The sequence below is a fragment of the Danio rerio genome, chromosome 23 (genome assembly GCF_052040795.2).
Source record: "Danio rerio strain M-AB ecotype USA chromosome 23, GRCz13ab, whole genome shotgun sequence".
NCBI classification, from domain to species: domain Eukaryota; kingdom Metazoa; phylum Chordata; class Actinopteri; order Cypriniformes; family Danionidae; genus Danio; species Danio rerio.
In genome coordinates, this window is record NC_141043.1 from 4,324,014 (window position 1) to 4,348,292 (window position 24,279).

General features: G+C 37.5%; 2 protein-coding genes and 1 long non-coding RNA gene across 8 annotated transcripts in view; 2 read left to right on the forward strand and 1 right to left on the reverse strand.

Annotated features, from left to right (window-relative positions):
- Positions 1-24,279, forward strand: part of raf1a (Raf-1 proto-oncogene, serine/threonine kinase a) — a 778,989-nt gene that overhangs the window by 281,979 nt on the left and 472,731 nt on the right. The window lies entirely within an intron of this gene.
- Positions 857-22,424, forward strand: sgk2a (serum/glucocorticoid regulated kinase 2a). 4 transcript variants are annotated; one of them, XM_087306108.1, is made up of 13 exons: positions 857-982; positions 2,701-2,813; positions 2,911-2,963; positions 3,114-3,171; positions 4,801-4,884; positions 7,707-7,838; positions 12,012-12,124; positions 12,524-12,560; positions 12,645-12,731; positions 13,523-13,618; positions 16,538-16,693; positions 16,791-16,880; positions 19,290-22,424. In XM_087306108.1, exons 2-13 carry the CDS (start codon positions 2,796-2,798, stop codon positions 19,449-19,451), a joined length of 1,086 nt encoding a protein of 361 aa, XP_087162234.1. In that variant the 5' UTR covers positions 857-982; positions 2,701-2,795; the 3' UTR covers positions 19,452-22,424.
- LOC147831209 (uncharacterized) lies at positions 21,361-24,143 on the reverse strand. Its single transcript, XR_015523113.1, has 2 exons — positions 23,490-24,143; positions 21,361-22,611 (listed from the first exon to the last, which is right to left on the reverse strand). It is a non-coding gene; the product is annotated as an uncharacterized LOC147831209 (long non-coding RNA).

Consider the following 24,279-nt stretch of genomic DNA (forward strand, 5'->3'; position numbering starts at 1 on the left):
ATCTCCAAAGCCAAGCTGGGTGCACACACACACACACACACATAAAAAACACTGACTCACCAACATAGACACACACAAGCACTCATATGTACAGAAAGACACTATAAGCCATACCAGCAGGCACATGCAAGCACACAAACAAACATGTATACATATATAAACATACAAATACACACACACACACACACACACACACAATTACACACACATGCAAACACAGTCTCACTGACAAACTAACAAAGACACACAAGCAATCATCTGACTGGCTCACACACACAAACACACTCACATTGGAGTGTGTGATTGTCTCATACAGTACTCTCTCTCTCTCTCTCTCACACACACACACACACAAACACACTATATTTCTCTCTCACACAGACAAACATACACACTTGAGAGGCTAACTGTGTGCATTTGGTCTCTGACTCACTTACACACACACACACATACACACACACACACACACACACACCTGCACGCAGACACACACAAACATGCATATACACAGTGTCATACACACACATATATACAGACTCACTCAAACACAATTATACAACTACACACACATACACATACAAACACACAGTCTCACTGACTCACTAACAAAGACACACACACACACACACACATTGGAAAGGCTTTCTGGCTCACACACTCTCTTGCTCTTTCTCTCACATAAACACACACACTTTCTTTTTCTCTCACACAAACACACACACTTGAGAGGCTAAACTGCGTACATTAGGTCTCTCTGACACACACACACACACACACACACACACACACACACACACACTCTCTCTCTCTCTCTCTCTCTCTCTCTCTCATATCTAGTGTCCTGCACACATGGGTTGATCATTCACTCGGGCCTTCAGCCAAAGCAGCTGCTCGACGGGACGTTTCGCGAGCAGAAAATGATGCACTTCCACAAAACTCCATGAGCTGAACATCTTCCACACACACACACACACACACACAGGTAAGATGATTCTCACCATACATGTGAACAGATTCTGCCAAACGCATGTTGTCGTCTGTGTCTCCTGGTTTATTCAGTTGTGGTGTATTAATACACACCGCAGTGCACACTGTTTGTTTTTGTGTACACCAATCTGCTGTTTGCACAATTTATAATTACAGGAAGAATCTTTAATGTTACTATTATTTTTATTATTTGGGGTCATAATTAAAATGTCTGCTACACATTTAGTGTTCATTGGTCTTTTTGAACAATACTATAGTGAAGTAACTGAACTAATCTGTTGTGGTAATTCTACAAACAAATATAAACACATTATCTATGTGCTACTGTAGTTTTCTAAAGCTTTAGGGTTGATGAAATGCGCTGTAGTAAACAAGTAAAGTATATTAGTGTTTATCAGTTCACTAGATAATACTACAGTATTGCTTTAGCATTAATAAGGGTAGAGTTGGATTATATTCACACTTTCTATTAATATTTTATAAACCTCTTAAGGCCCAAGGTGTTTTTTACATGCATTTTTATTTCTCTTTGCTGTTTAGGCTTAATAGAAACTAATTAGAATAAAAACCTAAGCATCATCTTTTGATACGATGTACTTTTAGAAAAAAAATATGTCCATATATGAGGATTCGTGGTCCGAATTTACATAAAACACTTTTTCCTGACAGTTTTTTAATGCATATTTAACGTGGATTTTTTTAAACATGTTTGTACTATTAGAGAGTAAAAACTAATTTTTTTCCCATTTTGAACAGTTAAAAATAGTGTTTGGGACATTTTATATGCTGCAAAACAGTTGCAGGATGACGCTGTGTGTCTGTAACAAAATATAAAACATTCAAAGTATTTTAAACAGCCACTTAAGAGCTAAAATGTGCTGTCCACATACCTGTATGTGGAGGTTAAATATATGAATATAAATACAAAATTCTTTGCAAATTCTAAATAGGAAAATCATATTTAGCAAAAAACTATTAAAGTACATTGTTCACAGTCAATTAAATAGTGCTAATGTTGTTTTGAAGTCATTCTTGCATGCTATTTTTGACCGAACACTGTCAGAAATAAAGGTACAGGAGCTGTCACTGGGGTGTACCTAAAATTTGTACCTAAAAGGTCAATATTAATACCACAAGGGTACATATTAGTAAATAAAAAGTACAAAAGTGTTCCTCTGAAAATTTTTAGGTACTATATATATATATATATATATATATATATATATATATATATATATATATATATATATATATATATACTTTTGCGTTACAAATATGGACCTTTAAGTACAAATACCTTTTATAAGATACCACCCCAGTGACGGCTCGTGTACGTTTATTTTTGAGAGTGAACATTCAACGTAGCATTGTAAACAACCGTGTCACAAGTTGTTAAAATAGAAACAACTTTACCTCAGTTTAGCATTTAGTGTTGTGAATACTTATAAAACAATATAATATTGTTCAAAAACACTATAGTATTTAATATAAATTGCTATATCTGGGCTGACACGAACAGCCTAATGATTCACTGTTTTACTTCATCGAGCGAACAACAACAGCGTATCTGAAAGCTAAACAGTAGAGATAACCTTTTGGAGCGTGGTGTTTATTGATAGTCCTACTCTGCAGGACAATTGCAAAGCTGTATTTACCGTGTAAACTTGTCACTAAATGTCCTTCATGGGTCTGCTGTGTCACAAAAACCTGAAGATCCAGTTTTTTTCCCTAGAGTCGCCAGCATATGAGACATTAAACCCGACATTTGGGAGAGAAATTGACGAGACTGTCAACGACGGAAACACAAGATGGCTTATTACGATCCAGTAAGAGCTTTTTATTTCTCTATATATATATTTTAACAGCTTCAGCGTTTATGCTAGTGTGTATTCACACCTTTAACCGATTTAAATGTCCCTACAGACCCCACCGTCTACATCAAACGAGGTCAATCTAGGCGCGTCCGTCAACCCTCAGTAAGATGTGTTTTGTTTTTATTAGCGCCCTGTAAAGCTTTCGTACAGTATGTGCAACTGATGGATTTTTGTGCACGGATGGCCACTTGTGATATAGTGACTGCTAAATATTATCGTCATTTCTCACTTTTATTGTCTTGTGTGCTTCAGTGCCAAACCCACTGACTTTGACTTCCTGGCTGTGATTGGTAAAGGGACATTTGGGAAGGTGAGGCGCGTCTGATGCCCCTGTCTGATTAACTGCGTGCCTTATGACTTCACTAATCATTAACGCTGCAGAAGGAAGTCCGCTAAGGTTACCTTGATGGAAGATTGTTGTTATTCTAGCGGGATTGTTTAGAGGAAGGAATTGGTATCACTTTATTTTCACGAGCAGATGTTACATTGCAACCTCATGCCAATTAATTATCATTAGAGTGTCTGCTTAAAGGGACAGTTCACCTAAAAATTAAAGTTTATACACTATTTACTCACCCTCACTCCTTTATGAGTTTCTTAATCTATTGAACACAAAGTGACATGTTTTGATGAAAGCTGAAAACCTGTAGCCATTGACTTCTTCCATAGTAAAAGCAAATACTGTTTGGACGTCAAGGTTTACAGCTTTACAGCTTTCTTCAAAATGTCGTCTTTTGTGTTCAACAGAGGAAAGAAACTTAAACGGGTTTGGAACAAGTAAATAATAAAGACCTGAGTAAATAATAAAGATGCAATTTTCATTGGGTGAACCGTCCTTTTAATTATATATCTGCTCATTCTGATGAAACCTTGCATGTGTGCTCAGCATTAATAGACCTTATGTTGATTGTTATTATCCATTTCTCAGTGAATATATGTTTTAATAAACAGTTATATTCTTCAAAATAACATTTTGGTCACCTAAAATATTTAGGAATGGAAAGATGGTACATTAAAATTCAAGTTATTAAATAAATAAAAATTATAACTATATTTTATGTTTATTTTTTTCCTATTTGCTGTTTCAATATTTTAATATTTTCCCACAATATATTAATTTGGGTTTACTATTTTTTGTTAGGATTTTTTGTTAGATTAGTAGTTTCGACTTTAATACTGACTAATTGAATGTACAGAAGTCTGAATTATTAGTCCCCCTGAATTATTAGCCCCGTTTATTTTTCCCCAATTTCTGTTAAACGGAGAGAATATTTTTTTCAACACATTTCTAATCATAATAGTTTAATAACTCATCTCTAATAACTGATTTATTTTATCTTTGCCATGATGACAGTAAATAATATTTGACTAGATATTTTTCAAGACACTTCTATACAGCTTAAAGTGACATTTAAAGGCTTAACTAGGTTAATTAGGTTAACTAGACAGGTTAGGGTAATTAGGAAAGTTATTGTATAATGATGGTTTGTTCTGTAGACTATCAAAAAAATAAACAGCTTAAAGGGGCTAATCATTTTGACCTTAAAATGTTTTTTAAAAAATTAATAACTGCTTTTATTCTAGTCGAAATAAAACAAATAAGATTTTCTCCAGAAGAAAAAATATTATCAGACATACTGTGAAAATTTCCTTGCTCTGTTAAACATCTAGGAAATATTTAAAAAAGAAAAAAAAAAAATCACAGGGGGGCTAATACTTTTGACTTCAACTGTATATGCACAAATATATTATTGTAAAGCATTCTGTAGAAAATATAACATTTAAAGAGAGATCTTTGAGGATAAATTTTTTTTTTTTATCAAGAAAAGAATGTGCTAAAGGGATCATCAAAAATAAAGTGACACCCCAAAAATAAGGGCAAAATAAACAAATGGCATTCAATTCAACACAACATCTGAACTATCACATTGGTTTGCAGGTGCTCTTAGCAAAACTGAAAGCAGATGGAAAATTCTACGCCGTCAAAGTTTTGCAGAAGAAGGTTATATTGAAGAAAAAAGAGGTTTGTGTTTATTTGTTTTATCTGGCTTGTTTTTCTCAAATAACCAATCCTTAAGCGAGTAATGTTTGAGTTAAACATATAACAAACATAATATGAAATATTAAAGGTATAGTTCACCCGAATAAATAAACATTTCAAATTTTACAATTTATTTATCCTTCACTTGTTCCAAGCCTATTTGTGTTTCTTTCTTCTGTTAAACACAAAAGAAAGAAATTTTGTTAGACACGCTGGAAACCTGTAACCATTGACTTCCATGGTAATTATCTTCCTACTATGGAAGTCGAAGGTTACAGGTTTTCCAGCTTCCTCATATATATATATATATATATATATATATATATATATATATATATATATATATATATATATATATATATATATATATATATATATATATTTGTGTTCAATGGAAAAAAAATAAACTCAAAGGTTTACATACCACATGAGGGAGAATAAATGATGAGATACCTTACATTAGTTAATTAATCACAGGTTTACTTAAATACAGATAACATGTATCTTAACATATTAATATACTGTATATAAGTACATATAGATAAAGTAAACACTCTTTTTTTGATTATAAAAGACTTTGGTATATTTATTTGTCATTAAAGTCCTTCAGGATATTGCATCTGCACAGTTTAGCCTTCATTCTAAACAAAATACTGGGTTGATTTAACCCAATGTTTGGTCAAATGTGGAAAAACCCGACCATTGGGTACTGTTCTATTTTTAATTGTTTTTGAACATTATGGGAAATTTACTTACGGATGAAACAAGTAATTAAAGCATTATGAAAAAAATGGTTTAATTGTGTTAACGTTTTCAGCATGTTATTAAAAGGTTGCTTGAGCAAAAGGTGTTGGGATAGTGTTAGATATTAAATGATGATGACAATGACAGAATCTAATCTAATCAAACTTTCACCCTGTCCTTTGCACCCTGGCATTTTGTTACATGATTTGCTGGCTTTTAATTTATTACAGTCGCTGTTGCTGCAAGCAATATTTACACCGCAAAAAGCGATTAGCTCACTTTATTCAAATATGCTATGAGTGTTGGCTTAAAATGATCAAGCAAATAAACCATCTGCTACAGTTTAGTAAAAGATGCAGTAGTTTATCAGTTTATATCTATATTATTTTTAAATTAACTATAGTAATTCATTTTAATGTAAGACATTATTGTTTGTTTTTTAAATTTTACTACAAAACGATTTAAACTATGTCAACATTAAGATCCTGAATTAGTTTTTTACACTTAATCCTACAATTAGACAGTCTATTATGTTTTGTTTGTGTATGTGGTTACATGAATAAAGTCATAAGTGTTTAACTAATTCGTTTCATTTACATAATTTCCAAAACTGCACAGATGTTAAAAGGATTGAAACGATATAATAATGACTGAAATGGGAACGCCTTAAACCAGGGATCACCAAACTCGTTCCTGGAGGGAACACTGTCAGAAAAAAAGGTACAGGAGCTGTCACTGGGGTGGCACCTTTTCAAAAGGCACACATTTGTACCTAAAAGGTAAATATTAATACCACAAGGGTACATATTAGTAAATAAAAGTACAAAACAGTTCCTCTGAAAATCTTTAGGTACTAATATATAATAATAATATATAAGTATAAAAAATTACAGTGGGTTTACTCACTTTTTTAAAGAGACAGTTCACCTGAATGGAAAATTATCTTTGGCTCAACCAGCACTCAAAAATAATGACATATAATTAAATTAAAATCACAGATACACAAAAAATACAGGTTATTCCTATCTCAAAACAGGTTCATCACTTGCTGAATTAATCATTTTAATTGTTTTTGAATGTTTCCAACATTCTTCAACGTAGGGCTGCACGATATTTCAAGAGTTCACACTTTGCTGATGATTGGTAATAAGCTGGTTAGGCATGCTGTCCCGGGAGAGAGCCCTGAGCTCGTGAGATCCTCGAGCCCGGGGCTCCCTCCTGTTGCAGGGCGAGAGGGGAGTTTGAGCTCGGGTAGATTCAATTCAATTCAATTCAGCTTTATTTGTATAGCGCTTTTACAATGTAGATTGTGTCAAAGCAGCTTCACATAAATGGTCATAGTAACTGGAACAGTGTGGTTCAGGTTTTAGTGTTTAAGTTCAGTTCAGTTCAGTTTAGCTCAGTTCAGTGTGATTTAATCATTACTGAGAGTTCGAACACTGAAGAGCAAATTCATCGACGCGTAGCTCTACCAATCCTGAACCATGCGAGGCAGTGGCGACAGCGGAGAGGGAAAAAAAACTTCACCTGATGGGAGTGAAGAAAAAAAACCTTGAGGGAACCAGACTCAGTTGGGCACGACCATTTTAATTTCTCCGCTGGCCAAAAGTCTTGTGCAGAGCTTCATTCGCCGTGGTTAGGCAGGAAGATGGCCTCAGCGAAGACTCATCTGTCCCTGGAACGTCGCTGGGTAGATCTCTCGAGAACCTCTTAAAACACTCATTAAATGCTCACAGTCACAGGCCTGAAAAACACATGATATTCTCACTCTATTATGGTTAAACTTGACTCAACGGGAGGGTGATGGGAGTGACTCAACAAATCAAGTGTAATGCCAATGTGCACATTGCGATATTGATGCTGAAACAATATATTGTGCAGCCGTACACTGAGATAGCCCTGTGCAAGATGCTGGCAGGATTCATTGTTCCCTCACTGAAAGCTCCTCCTGAATCTGCTGCAAAGTGTTTCGTCACTGTCGCCTCGTCCTGTCCTAATAGTGTCAGCTCATATCTGTCTTCTCTTGTGTGTCTCTATTAATGCTACGTTGTGTCCCGCAGCAAAAGAATATAATGGCCGAGAGGAACGTGCTGCTCAAGAGTCTCAAACACCCGTTTCTGGTCGGGCTGCACTACTCCTTCCAGACCTCTGAGAAGCTTTATTTTGTCCTGGATTATGTCAATGGTGGAGAGGTATGAGGAAAAAAACACGTCTTGTGCAGACAACATTCACTGATAAATTACAGTTTTCTCATCTTGTTATGATCACATGACCTACCCTCGTGAGTTGCGTCGCTTCAATCCCATTTATGAATTTTCCTCATGGGGCGTCATGGGATAGCACAGCGTGCATGGGATACGCACTTCAGAATCTCACCCGAAGTAATAGGTTATCTGGGTTCTTCTAGCATACTGTTTTCGGCTAGCATACTGATTTTAGAATATTACGTAGTACAGGGGTTTTCAAACTGTGGGTGCACAGTGAACAAAGGTGGGTCGCGCAAAGTCACATAGCTGCAGCTATAATTATATTGCGGTGAATCAAAACCAGTACGATTGGCGGCAATAACTCAAAAACCTCTAACCCTAAAATATCTAAAGTGTGTTTCCTACAAAAACACAAAGCTGGTTATGTTTCACAGCTGTTTTTTTCTTTTTTTTTCGCTCGACATTACGACCACTGCTCCGTTTGAGCCCTCGCAATCTGCGTTTAGCTGGTAGAGCTCGCGCAGAGCGGAGCTCTCAGTAAGGGACCGTCGGAAAAGTGCTTATTTTTTTTCTTTTCGTTTTTTCTTTTTTTTTGTTGTTGTTGTTTTTTTTGCTCTGTCCTGCATGTTTTATTTTAAACACTACTAATTTTCTCTTAAATGAGCACAAACAGTTACTAAAGTAGTCAAATGCTTCATTATAGATCTGTGCATTGTTACATGAACACAGGGGCGGACTGGCCATCTGGCAATTCTGGCAAATGCCAGAAGGGCCGGACCAATTTTTAAATGTGGGCCGGTCAGTTTTTTTTTTTTTTTTTTTAATAAATAGTTTTTACGTGCAGGAAGCTTTTATTATTATTTTATTATTATGATGTTGATAAAAAAATAAATATAATAATAATAATAAATGTTAAGCATTTGGCCCAATCGGTGACGGCCGCCTGATTTCAAGATTGGCCGACCCAATCCAAGATTAAAATCTGGCAAGAATGTCATATTATTTTACCATCTGTACACCAAAATAAATACTGAATGTGCGTGTCCGTGGGTGGGGCTGTGTCGGTGTGGTAATGTGGGCTGATGTGGTTACAGTGCCAGGGCTGAATTTTTGTCCCAGTCCGCCCCTGCATGAACACCTCTGTTATCAAACAAAACACAATGAGAGATTAATTTGCTGCTCTTCACTAAATAACTATAGTAACTTTAATCAATATGCAAATACAATTAAAAGTGAAGTAGATTTTATAGCTTTATTGAATTTCTGGATAGGACATTGATTTTAATAGGCTAAACCTTTTATTTTATTGTCAATATTTTCTAATGTTTGCTATGTATTCTATCATTTGAAGCTATTTGTTGTCCCATATCTTTACATCCCAACGTTGACAGATTGCTAATCAATAAATAGCTATAGTGCTATATAAAGCTATAGTGCTATAAATAGCTCTAGTGCTATCTGTTAGTTTTAACGTCAGCTAATGTTATGGAAGGGCATAGATGTAATGGAAAATAGTAATAGTAATGTAACTACCCCCATCATTCCTTCCTCAAGCAAATGTGTAAATATTAGATCTATTCAGCGATAACGTTAATTGGATTGGCATATTTATCTGACGTTTTTCCAGCTTGTAGTAGTCGATCAAAAAGCTATTTAGTTTCTTATGACTATACACTAGCAGTGGAGTTTACTGCGATGTGACGGGGCTTGATCATAATCCAGGGGTTTGATCAAAGGTTGATCATATTTTCTTCTGAAAAAAGAAGAGGATCTTTTTCAACAACAAAAAATATCACAGTTACAGCCAGCATCCCACAAAAAGCACTTCGAGCCTCATTTTGTGCATTTCAAATCCCAAAATCCCAAAAGCCGCACACCATATATTTATGAATGCTTTGAATGGAGACATTTTTTACCCATTTTTCCATATTAAAGTATTATGGTGGGTCTTGAGATTGAATTACTTGCCTAGGTGGGTCCCAGAATAAAAAAGTTTGGGAATCCCTGATATAGTATGAAAGTATGCGATTCCGGATGCAGCCAATGATGTTTAGTGAAATAGCTCAGTAAAAGAGTTGACAAAGACACAAGGCCTCAAAGCCTTCCAGAGTTTCCCACCAGAGGAAATGGCATCACTTGAAGCAAGTCTATCAGTGCTTTACAGATTGTTTTGCCTTTTTATAACCAGCAAAGTTGACCAGAATATAGATTTTTATTTTATTTTATATACAGTATATTTTATATATAATTGAATTTCAATGTGTGATTCAGAACCAGAGACGGTCAAAAACAGGTATAATGGGAGTCTTTAGGTTAATATCTACAAGATAAAATGTCTCGAAATACATATACAAACATAACCTTTAGAGCTACTTGATCTAATTTGTGTTACGAGTCAAAGCTGTTCGTAAGTTTGTAGGTTCATCTAGGAGAGACAGAATGTATACAGAACATTTTAAAATCACCCATATATTTGGAATAATTCATAAAGTTAAAGTCAGAATTATTAGCCCTCCTGAATTATTAGCCTCCCTTTATATATTTCCCCCTATCTCTGTTTAACGGGAAAAGAAGTCATCATATTTCTAAATATAATAGTTTTAATAACAAATTTCTAATAACGGATTTCTTTATTCTTTGCTAGATATTTAAATTTGACCACCTTTTTTTAATACACTAGTATTGAGCGTAAAGTGAATCGAAAAAACCTTAAAGTGTTTTTTTTTTTTTTATATGAAAAACTTATTTTCTTCTAGCTGAACTAAAACAGTAGAAAAAAAAATATTATAGGAAATACTGTGAAAATTTCCTTGATCTGTCAAACATCGTTTGGGAAAGATGTAAAAAAGAAAAAAATAACAGAAGGACTAATAATTTTAACTTCAACTGTATATAAATAACCATTTAATAAAAGCAATAAGCTTCATTAAGCCATTGTTTACAGCGAATTTTTAACAAATGAGAGCATTTAAGGAACTCTTCTCCGCATGCACTTTAGCTGTTCTAAATTTACTGTAAAACATGGCATCTAAGGGCTCTATTTTGATGGTCCATGCGCAGAGCGCAAAATGCAGGGCGCAAACACTTTCAGGGCGTGTCAGAACCCATTTTTGCTAACTTAAGGATGGGAAAATCCGCTTTGCGCCGTGGCGCATGGTCTAAAAGGGTTGAGTTTATTTTCTTAATGAGTTATAGGTGTGTTTTGAGAATTAATCAATCATCTCCCTCCCCATCCCCATCTCCCAAGAGTCTCATCTCCCATTCCCTTTAAGAGCCAGCTGTGTCGCGCCATAGGAGCATTGCTATTAACATGACGTAAAGTAAGTTCACTTTCGCTTTTGCTCTCTTGGATAGGGAAACCTTACCGCACAGACATCAATTAGTCTATAAATAATTAATTGCGTTTGTTAAGCGCAAATATTCATTTCAAAACTATTTCTAAATTCAGTTCTAATTTCCAGCAAACGAATAAATGATTAATAATAACAAAGTGTGGTCAAAATACTGAGTTATATCCTAAAACACATGCTGTGCCCCATATAGTCTAAAACCTGACAGGTGGGCAAATCTAAGCTTGTTTTTAATAAAACAAATATAAATATGGATATAATAAATAATACTGCTAATAATAATAACATTATACAAAAGCAAATTGTTATGAATGAACTGAAAAAGCCTCCTAAGATGAAGAAGACATAAAAGCAGTGATTTTTCATATTTATATAGGCTAGAAAATAATATTTTTTGTAATATTTTAATCCTTTATATTTATATCCTATATCTATTCTTATTATATCCTATATATATCCTTAATATTTACATTTTTTCATATGTAAAGATATTTGCCTATTGCTCTCTTGTGCGTATTAAGCAGTGCGTAAGCGAGGCGCAACTCTGTGCTGGAGTTTAGACCGGGTTTGTTTTGGTCTCATGAAAAATTAGCCAGCAGCCTCAGAACGCCTTCCTTTTTAGAGCAGAACGCCTATGGGTGCACATATGAGCGCTAATGCATTTGCTAATTAAACAGCGTAGCGCAACGCCTCAAAACGACTCTTGCGCCAAGCTGAAACTACCAAACAAGTATTGCGCCGCGCCTTGCGCCACATTGCGCCGGGTGTATGATAGGGCCCTAAATGTTTCTCTCCTGTCGCCCTCCAGCTGTTTTATCATCTGCAAAGAGAGCGATGTTTCTCCGAGCCGAGAGCTCGTTTCTACACGGCTGAAGTGGCCAGTGCCATTGGATACCTTCACTCTCTCAATATAGTTTACAGGTCAGTACTCTGAAGACATTTTCTTTCATATGACATTATTGACTTATTCTTCAATGCGGAAGTGCGCTCGTTTTTGTGATTGTTTTAGAACTTCTGGTTCAGTTGACTATGAGAGAAATGACTAGGAATAATAAACAGCATAACACAGTCAATCTTCTCACTTAACAAACAAGTGTTTGCATGACTAAACAGACAAAATAGAATAATATAATAAGAACATATCAGTTTGCTTCATCAAGCAGCGCAACGAGCTGTTTTAACGTCTAAAAACAAGTGGAAGTGTATGAGACTGGAAGTCTCGAGACAAAAAGATTCAAACAGCAGTGCCCTCTCGTACACGGAGAATAAGGTGAATAATCTACATTACTCTTACTCAAACATCTTCATGTTCCCATCTAGAGATCTCAAGCCAGAAAACATTCTGTTAGACTACCAGGTAAGAACATTATTGAGGACTCCTGTAGTATACGCATAAGGTCTAGCAAACAGAGTTTGATGGTGTGTTTCTCTTCTCTTTCAGGGCCACGTGGTGTTGACAGATTTCGGCTTGTGTAAAGAAGGTATAGAGCCGGAAGGAACCACAACCACCTTCTGCGGCACTCCAGAGGTGGGAAAGACATTCATTCATTCATTTTCTTTTCAGCTTAGTGCCTTTATTAATCCGGGGTCACCACAGTGGAATGAACCGCCAACTTATCCAGCACATGTTTTACGCAGCAGATGTCCTTCCAGCTGCAACCCATCACTGGGAAACATCCATACACACTCATACACTATAAACAATTTAGCTTACAAATTTCACCTGTACCGCATGTCTTTGGACTTTGGAAACCAGAGCATCCGGAGGAAACCCACGCGAATGGAGGGAGAATGCAAACTCCTCACAGAAATGCCAACTGAGGCTCGAACCAGAAACCCTCTTGCTGTAAGGCGACAGCACTACCTACTGCGCCACCACGTTGTGGTCAGTGGAGGAAACCCATGCCCACACAGGAAGAGCATGCAAACTCCACACAGAAACTGACCCAGCTAGGGCTCAAACCAGCAACGTTCTTGCCGTGAGGCGATTGTGCTACCCACTGTGCTACCATGCTGCCCATTAGATGTACTATACTCAACTATTCATAAAGCTGTACAATAAAGTACAGAAAGCAGTTCAGATGTGTGATTCAGTGCCTATACCAGTACCTCACTTCTTTGTGAGTGTATTAAAATAAGCAAAGTTGGTCCTAATTTCCATGCAGCCTTATAAAGAGAGCTGTGGGGTAGTAAATTTTTTTTTTTGGAGATACTCTGCCAATTCTATACCCTTGAGCAGGATACCATATTTCCAGTGTGTTGCATGTATAGCTGAGAGATAATCTGGTTTATATGTGAGATGTGTTGTGTGATTCTCAGTATCTGGCACCTGAAGTCCTGCGGAAAGAGCCGTATGACAGGACGGTGGACTGGTGGTGTCTCGGCGCTGTGCTCCATGAGATGCTTTACAGCTTAGTAAGTCTGTTCATTTATACACTCGCTTCCTTCGCTTAAACTTAAAGAGCCCCTATTATGCATTAAAAAGGGTCATATTTTGGTTTTGGGGGTCCCCAACAACAGGCTGATATGCATGCAAAGTCAAAAAGCACTTTCATGGTCTTATAATATGCATGTATTTTTACCAAATTATCCCAGCGACTCCCATCGGATTCGTTCAGTGATTCTTTTGTTCCCTAACCCCTCCTTTGCGTGAGGCTAATCTGACCAATGACAGTCTGTTGCGATTAGTGGACAGCATTCAGCGCAAGACAGAGGCTGTTTCTCAATATGCGTTCTTCAGCGGTCTTGCGTCCTCGTGTTCTCGTGAAACGTCATCATCAGCTGCCTAAGTTCAGTTCCAATACTCAAGACCGCAAGTACGGAGGACGCGTGAAACTTCCCGGATGTGATCTTGATATCGAGGACGCACTGATGCAGACTTGAGCACCGAACTCGCTCTGAAAGTCCCAGAAGTCATTGCGACTGGAGGTGGGAAGCGCTGCATTTTATCTAGATTTATTATTAAAGTTCATAGATATGAATTATTTACCTCAGGAGTTTCCCTAAATGAAACGGTGAAAGTAAACATTAACATGGACATCTTAAAAAAGGAATAAACACATTAAGGGTTGTTTGTTTGCTGAAATTCGTATTAAAATCTGTTTTATTTATATTGTGCAACATATATTTATAATGTTTTATGCAAAGTATATATTTTGAAAAGGGGGGAAACAATAAATCGTTGTATGAAGGCTGTAATGTTTAAATAATTTCCGTTTAAAACACGTGAAGGTCAAGTGACCATCAGGAAGAACGCAGCATCTCATTTCTCAAAGGATGCGTTCTCTGCCCTCGCGGTCTCCTGAGTTCGTTCTTCCGAGGACACCTGGCAAGACCGGTCTCCACAAAACACAAGTCTGTTCTCTGCGTTCTTGGAATTGAGAAACAGCCAGAGAGAAAAATGCCCACCACAGTCAGAGTGCAGTGTATGCGTGAGCATACCTGCCAACACTCGTTTTTCCTGGGAGTCTTCTGTATTTAAGACCAATCTCCCGTCACCCTCCCGTATTGTTATTTCTCCCGGAAAACTCCTGTAATTTCAAGCATTCCCCCCCATTTGTTCACTTCCAAAATCAACATTTCCAAATCATTTACTCCCCCACTTGTAATCCAAGATGTTTATTTCTTTATTGCTTCAATCACAATCAAATGACGGTTTGGTTGTCTCAAGGGTTTGAACTTACAAACTGCAGCTTCAAAATGCTAAGTAACGGGTTTTAACTACTAAAACAATATGAAAATCTGAAATAAATAAATTCATATACTTTAACCACAGCCACAGCCTTCAACTGTAGCCTATAGGGGAAATACCAACCTACGTCACACATGACATCACACGGGTTAACCGCGTATAGCGGTTGCAAAAAAAGACCAGTTGCAATAGGAAACATGTCGTGGTGTGCTGTAGGATGCCAAATTCGCAAGTCCTAAAATAGAAAACTTTAAGTTTACCGTACACCACACTGCTTTAAATGCCAACCGCGGACGTCTAAGGCTAACAGCCATCATAAGAGCTGAATGGAGTGAGGACCTAATTAAAAATGCTCGACTCTGCAGTTCTCATGTTATATCAGGTAAGTTCACGCTATGCTAAATCATATACATTACTCTTTGTTGATTGGCGTAATAATTTCAGCAATAAGTTAAATATGGTTAATTAAACTGCGGACACTGAATGCTTAAAATGAAATGTTAAAGTGTACATTCGCATAACCTGCCATACTGGGGCAGTTCGCTGTCAGAATGCAGTTGTTTTGCTTGTTGATGATTACCCAGGCCTTGTACAGCTCTGTCTTCTTTCCTTGTCTATGGCTAGGCAGAATCTCGGTTTTTAGCACTACATGGAACATTATTTCTGGCACATGACCACACAGAACAACATTGTTGGCATCCAAAGACTTGTAGGCCTTTAACTTCTCTCTTGTAAAATCACTTGGAGTTTCAATGAGAGAGTTGTATATTTGGGGCTGGATGCTTCATTTCGTCTTATCCAATATCCATTGGGGGGCTGCTATCGCAAATGGACCTGTCAGACGAACGCTGCTCACTTTAACGTTCATTTTGCTGAATAACTGTGCTTATCACTGGGTGACGAGCTGTTATAATACGCTGAAAGCATTATGTAAGTAATATATATAATATGTAATCAATATAACTACTACTGTATATTACAACAACAAACTCTGTTCCGCTTCGCATATCCTTCCCTCGCTGTAAATGCTTGCTCTCCCGTTTTTTTTCTGCAACCTCAATGCATGCGCATCCCGAATGCTTACAAACTGGTAATTCGTCCATAGTTATAGTTCATTTCATTTAATTTTCTTGTCGTCTTAGTCCCTTTATTAATCCGGGGTCGCCACAGCGGAATGAACCGCCAACTTATCTAGCAAGTTTTTACGCAGCGGATGTCCTTCCAGCCGCAATCCCTCTCTGGGAGCATCCACACACACATGCATGTCTTTGGACTATGGGGGAAACGGGAGCACCCGGAGGAAACCCACGCGAAGACAGGGAGAACATGCAAACTCCACACAGAAGCGCCTACTGAGCTGAGGTTCGAACCAGCGACCTTCTTGCTGTGAGGCGACAGCACTGCCTACTGCACCACTGCCTCGCCCTATAGTTATAGTGTTATTTTTAAAGCTGCATTGAAACTGCAGATTGAAAGTTCAACTGACTAAGCACCACTGAAGTCCACTGCACTAATGTCCTCAAAAAAAAAAATCCAAAAAACAAAGATTGCGGCTGACAATGGGGAGAGTAAATGATTGAGAAAAGTTGACCTGCTGTAATGAGATACACTGATGTTTTTTTCTGTACAACTGTGATGAGCAGCCTCCATTCTACAGCCGGGACGTGTCTGAGATGTACGACGCCATCCTGCACAAACCTCTGCATCTGCCGCCGGGAAAGTCCGAGTCGGCCTGTCTGCTGCTGTACGGCCTGCTGCAGAAAGACCAGCACCGGCGGACTGGAGCCATCGCTGACTTCGTGAGTGACCGCTTGGTGTTTTGTTTTTGTCACTGTGAAACTGTTTATCAATTCAACATTATCGCTGTTAATGTGTCAACTGTTGTGGTTTTTGCAGTTGGAGATTAAAAACCATGTGTTCTTTGCCCCCATAAACTGGGACGACCTCTACCACAAGCGAATCAATCCTCCATACAACCCCAATGTGGTAAGAGCTCTTACATACTCCCTCTGGGCTTTAAAGAGACCGTTCACCCAAAAACAATTTCCTCATCATTTGCTCACACTCAAGTGTTGGAAGATTTTACAAGTTTCTTTTCTTCTGTTCAAGATATTTTGAGGAATGGTGGGGGGAAAGCAGCCATTCGTTATGTTTGCAATCAAAGATGCAAATTAGACTGGAATATCTCATATAAAAGTGAATAAGCAACGTTTACATCCAATGAGTCAAAGAGAACAAAAGTGTACTTCCTGATAAACTGGTGCCAAACTGAAAAATTAGAGTTTGCTGTGGTAGGAGAAGCCACTCTGGGACTTCTGTAATATATGACTTGTGGCTTAGAAAACCTTTTTGGGAGTGCAGATGCTTAAGAGATAATAATAATAATATAACCATACAAATTTATACAACCCAGGCTCATTCTGAAAATGTAGTCCAGCGGACATTTCTGGAGACGGCGAAATACGTCCTGGGAGGTACGTATTTTTGCAGTTTTTGTTTTCGCGAATCCACGAGAGGCTGCTGTGTGCTCTTTTTCGCATCTCAAATGCCTCTCGCAAATGCCGTTTGCGCCCGTGATGTTCTCGCGTAAATCCACCAGAGGCCGCTGTCGACCGACTGAATGATTGACTGGGCGACCGGCCAATCGACCGACTCACTCTCCTCCTTCCCTGAACCCAACTAATTTTACCGATTGACCCGCCCACCCGCTTACTTCCCCTAAACCCAACCGACGGTTTACAAAAGCCATCCAGAAAAAGAAAAGCCCTTGTCTGATTTTTACCACGTTTTTGGATGTTACCACATTCTCACCCTGCTGTTCACTTGTTCGTTTTATTTTTTGGATTCTGTTTTTGTCTCACCTGATTTCTGGAATCGCTCTCTTCCAGACTTGAACCCAGTTGTTGTCATCAGCGCGGTCAGCTCCTCTCTGCGTTTCAAGTATGCTAATGTACACGATGAGCTAATCGGACAGACTGGTTGCTGCAGGAAAGCCCTCCACAAGGGGCGTCACCCCTTAGGTTGCAAATAACGGTACAATGTGCTGTGCGTCAAGTATGATGACAGTAAATAATATTTGACCAGATATTTTTCAAGACACTTCTATACAGCTTAAAGTGAAATTAAAAGGCTTAACTAGGTTATTAGGTTAACTAGGCAGGTTAGGGTAATTAGGCAAGTTATTGTATAACTATGGTTTGTTCTGTAGACTATCGAAAAATATGTAGCTTAAAGGGGCTAATAATATTGACTTTAAAATGATTTCAAGATAATTAAAAACTGCTTTCATTCTAGTCACAATAAAACAAATCAGACTCTCTCCCAACCCAAGCTCATTCTGAAAACGTAGCCCTGCAGACGTTTCTGGAGACCATGATTTATGTGGCCGGAGGTACGTATGGCCGCATTTCGTTTTTTCGAGCGAACGCTATAAGACAGTGTGACGCCACTCCTCTTCTTATCGCTTGCCGGCTGTGACGGCTCACCTCCGTGTGAAGGGCTTTCCCGCTGCAACCAGTTTGTCCGCTTAGCTCGTAGTGTTACGTCGGCGGAGTGGAGGCCCGGAGGAGGAGGAGCCAACCACGGTGACAACCGGGTTCGAGTCCAGGGAAGAGCGGCTCCAGAAATCAGGTAAGATGAAAAACAGAATCCAAAAAAATAAAAGCGAACAAGTTCGTGACGGGACGAGAATGCGGCGAAATCCGAAAACTAGGTCAAAATCGGATGATGGCGTTTGCTTTTTTTTTTCTGGACGGCTTTTGGAAATCGTCACTTGGATTTAGGGAAGGAGGAGGAGGAGGGTGGCTGGGTCGGCCGATTGACCAGCCGCCTAGTCTATCGTTCAGTCATTCAGTCAGTCGGACAGACGGTCGCTCGACAGCGGCCTCCGGCGGCTTTTTACGCGAGAACAGCGCGGACGCAAATGGCGTGCGCTCCCGAGAGGCATTCGAGACGCGAAAAAATGTGGCACAGCGGCCTCTCGCGGATTCGCGAAAACAAAAACTGCACAAATACGTACCTCCTGGGACGTATTTCGCAGTCTCCAAAAATGTCCGCGGGGCCACATTTCCACAATGAGCCTGGGTTGCTTTCTCCAGAAGTTAAACATTTATCAGAAATACTATGAAAAATTCCTTGCTCCATTAAATATCACTTGATAAACATTTGAAAAAATAATAAGTATTTCATGGAAGGGCAAATAATTTTGCCCTCAAATGTAGATCTGGCATTTAGACATCAATATACATTCAATATATGACAACTATATTGCTTTAATATGGGCTACAAAGCACTGTATTTTCCTAAAGATTTGAAGCGCGTGTGCTCCTTTGGAGAAAAACTTCATTCTTGAAACACAGCAGGTTGTGTCATAATAAGTGTGTGTTGTTTCTCCAGAGAGGCCCGGCAGACCTCCAGCACATTGACCCAGAGTTCACCAGAGAGATGGTGCCACACTCAGTGGGCCGCACGCCGGAGCCCACGCCCAGCCTGGCCACCAGCAGCTCCAACGCCTTCACCGGCTTCTCCTACATCTCTGGAGAGGATGGCTTTCTCTGAGAACAGATGGAGGTTTCTGGACACACACACAAAAACATGAACTGTGAAGCAGAAATACTAGAAGAGCTCTGAGAGGTCGGACTCATTCTGCATCCGTAAAACACACACTGTAAAGAATATACGGAAATTAGCAGTTTTCCATATTGTATGATTCGTGTTTTTATTTTTCCACATTTATTAATGCTTTTGAATTGCATTATGGGATCTTAATCTTACTTCTAACATTTTTTAACCTTCAAAAATTTAGAAAAAGTGGCTAATATTGACATTTTCAATAGTTTTAAGTGATATATTGTGCAGCTGAAGTCGGAATTATTAGCCCCCCTGAATTATTAAACAGCTTGTTTATTTTGTTTCTCCCAATTTCTGTTTAGAGAGATTTTTTCAACACATTTCTACACATAATAGTTTTAATAATTCATTTCTAATCACTGATTTATTTTATCTTTGCCATGATGACTAAATAATATTTGACTAGATCTCATTTGAATTTAAAGCGACAGTCACCAAAACAATTTGGATCAAAGCATTAAAGGGACGGTTTCAACGAATTAAAAAACATTATTTGTCATGTATTTTAAGCTAAAATCTTAAACACACTCTAGAGACATCAGACACTCAAATTACATTTTGTAAAAAGGGGAAAAAAGGTCAGTTTTAAAGCTGAATATTAAGCATTATTAGTTTTCAGTGTCACATAATCCTTTAAATATTCTAGTGTCATGATCTGCTCAAGAAGAAACATAACTATTGATGCTGTTGTCAGTTTGGGAAGTTGAACACACACAGTACAAAAGTACAAATACATGAATTTAATTTTATTCATAACAATTTATCAAGAGTGAAAAAAAATACATTTGAAAAGTGAAAAATATTGCAAATAAAAGCTATTATTTTGAACATCCATTTTTTAAATCAAGAAAAAAAAAATCATTTCAGCACAAGCAATTATTAGTAAATTTGTTTCAATAAAAACAGATCATATTAGAAGAGCAAATCATCATATTACAGTGATTTCTGAAGGATCACTTGACACTGAAGACTGAAGTAATGATGAAACAATTCAGCCTTAAATTGCACTAATAAATTACATTTGAGACTACATTTAATACACAAACAGTTATTTAAAACTGCAATAATATTTCACAATTATTTAGACTATCTTATTTAACATTTATAAGATGTTTAACAAAATACCAATAAAGAGAAGAAAAAATTAGACAGAATAACTGACAATAATCCCACCCCCACCCTCAGAAAAAAAAGAAAGAAAAAACAGAAGGGATCGTCTCTGTTACCAAATATATATATAAATATATACACACAACATATGTAACATATTGACCTTATTCTCAAATGCGGAAGTGCGCCTGTTTTCGCGATTGTCTTAGAACTTCCGTTTCAGTCGCCTATGGGAGAAATGACTAGGAATAATAAACGGCAAAAAACGGTCAAACTACTTGCTCTACAAACAAATGTTTGCCTGACTATACAGACCAAGTAGAATAATATAACAAGGAAATATCAGTTTGCAACATCAAACAGCGTAACGAGCAGTTTTTAATGTCTAAAAATGAATGGAAGTGACTGAGACCGGAAGTCTCGTGCCAAAAAGATTCAAATGGCAGCGCCCGCTCGTCTGCGGAGAATAAGGTCAATACTCACATATTTACAAAGCCAGTGACATGAATATAAAGGTTAGAAATAAAGATGAGAGTTTAACTTAAAATGCTAGATTCCCAAGAGTCTTAAGATAGTTCCCCATGTGGTTTCAGCTTTTTTATGTGATGTTTCAAGACGTAGTCGTTCCACTCGTTCAACCATAAGAATATTTCACAATTTAACAGTATGTTTCATCAAATGAATGCAGCCTTAGTGAGCAGAATTGCCTTCTTTTAAAACATTGTACTGATTGTGAAAATTGTAAACGTTTGACTGGTAGTGTATGTGTATGTATACACAGTTGAAGTCAGAATTATTAGCCCCCCTGTTTATTTTTTCCCCCGATTTCTGTTCAATAGAGAGAAGATTTTTTTTCAGCACATTTCTAAACATAATAGTTTAAATAACTCATTTCTAATAACTGATTTATTTGATCTTTGCCATGATGATAGTAAATAATATTTGACTAGATATTTTTCAAGACACTTCTATACAGCTTAAAGTGACATTTAAAGGCTTAACTGGGTTAATTAGGGTAACTAGGCAGGTTAGGGTAATTATGCAAGTAATTATATAACAGTGGTTTGTTCTGTAGTTTATCATGAAAAAAATATTGCTTAAAGGGGCTAATAATTTTGACCATAAAATGGTGTTTTAAAAAAATCAAAAACTGCTTTAATTCTAGCCGAAATAAAACAAACAAGACTTTCTCCAGAAGAAAAAATATTATCAGACATACTGTGAAAATTTCCTTGCTCTGTTAAACATCATTTGGAAAATATTTAAAAAAGGGAAAAAAAATTCAAAGGGGGGCTAATAACTCTGACTTCAACTGTACATGTGTGTGTGTGTGTGTACACATGTTTTATTGTGTAAGGACACTGCAGGAGACATATATTTGTTGATTGCACCACTGGAAAAGCAGCTAATTGCAAAATCTGTTGATTTCTGATCTTGCTGGTCTCTGTGGATCTGATCTGCGTGCCTCAGGCCACATCCACATCCAGTGCGCTTTATCTGATTTCTGAAAGGAGCGTGGACAAATCACACACTTTACGCAAACCGTCCTGTAGTCAGTGCTCTTTTATGAAAACGTAGCATAATCAAATCTACATTATATATGATCTATGAATGTTATATGACTGTGCCTTAATATGAAATCATGTATTAATGCCTACAGTAAGTCTTGAGAAGTGTAACTGCATTGAAAAATGGCATTACACTTAGTTTTTCCTCATTATAGAGACATTCTGCTAATATAAATGTTACATATTTTTGTTAAACGTTGAATAAAATCAGTGAAAGAGGTTACAGTGTGTGAAACATCAGAAAGAATTCACTGTAGTGCTACATTTTCCTCTGCATGTGGCACTTTTGTTTCTGTTTGACACAGGAGTAAAGATTTCAGGCAAGAAATCACATGTAGAAATCTGGTATATGACATACAAGTTCCTGTTTGGATTTCATTCATTCATTTATTTTCTTTTCGGCTTACCCCCTTCACTAATCTGGGGTCGCCACAGTGGAATGACCCGCCAACTTATCCAGCATATGTTTTTATGCAGCGGATGCCCTTCTAGCTGCAAACATCCATTCACACCCATACACTACGGACAATTTAGCCTACCTAATTGACCTGTACCGCATGTCTTTGGACTGTGGGGGCAACCGGAGGAAATCCACGCGAATGCAGGGAGAACGTGCAAACTCCACACAGGAACGCCAACTGACCCAGCCGAGGCTCGAACCAGCAGCCTCCTTGCTGTGAGGCGACAGCACTACCTACTGTCCCATTGCGTCACCCATATTTGGATTTCACATACATAAAATATGTCAAATATGCAACATATTTCAAAATGTTTACAGAACCATTGGATATTACAAAGACGAACATATGTATTCAAATATTTAGCTATGATTGTATGTGTTCATATATAAATATTGAGATATGGTGATTTGAACATTTCCCAGCACTTTGTTGTGGCTGGAAGGGCATTCGCTATGTAAAACATATATTAGAATAGTTGGTGGTTCATTCCACTGTGATGACCTAAATAGAGACTAAGCTAAAAAAATTAATGAATGATTGATATTTGAACATATGATCTCAATAGTGATGCTGTGGCGCAGTAGGTAGGTCCTGTGTGGTGTTTGCATGTTCTCCCTGCATTCGGCTGGGTTTCCTCCGTGTGCTCCGGTTTCCCTCACAGTCCAAAAACATGCGGTACAGGCGAATTGGGTTGGCTAAGTTGTCCGTAGTGTATGAGCGTGAATGAGTGTTTGTAAATGTTGTCCAGAGATGGGTTGTGGCTGGAAGGGCATCCGCTGCGTAAAACATATGCTGGATAAGTTGGCGGTTCATTCCGTTGTGGCGACCCCGGATTAATAAAGGGACGAATGATCTCTAAATTTATATATATTTAAACTTATTTACATATTAAAATGTACATATTAAACAGTCATCTTTGCAATATTCTGCAATATGCTTCATATATGGCATATATTTTATATATGTATAATCCAAATATGAACTTGCCTTTCATATGTAAATCATGCATATTTAAGTGTATCAGATTTCTACAGTATTGCACTCTTACACTATTTTGAAATATATCTTTTCAGTATGAATTCAATGACGATTTTAATAAGATCATACATTGGTCTAATGTTAACTGGCATAAATTAAATACAATAAGCTGTTTTAAAATGAACGGTTTACAAGATAGTCTGTGACAATAGACACAAACTGAAACCAGTTGATGTAATATTCTGATTTAAATAAAGATTTTGACTTTAAGATTGTTAGATTACTATTTTTATATACATTATAGATTATTTGCAAACTAGCCCAGCCGAGGCTCAAACCACCAACCTTCTTGGTGTGAGGCGACAGTGTTAAACACTGAGCATCTGTGTCGCCCCCAGCTGCTGATATATCTCCTAAATTTTGAAGTATGTGGGAAAACAGACTGTAAAAAGGGAAAACAAACGTTCAGCGCCATCTAGAGTACAATTAAATACACTTTTGCCAAAACACAAAACTGTTCCTGAGTGATTTCTTGAATATCTACTAACACTGGTAAATGTTTGACAACACACTTGGAATCAAAGATTAGTTTTTTTGTATTTACTTTTAAAAAGTTTTCATCACACCACTCAACAAATG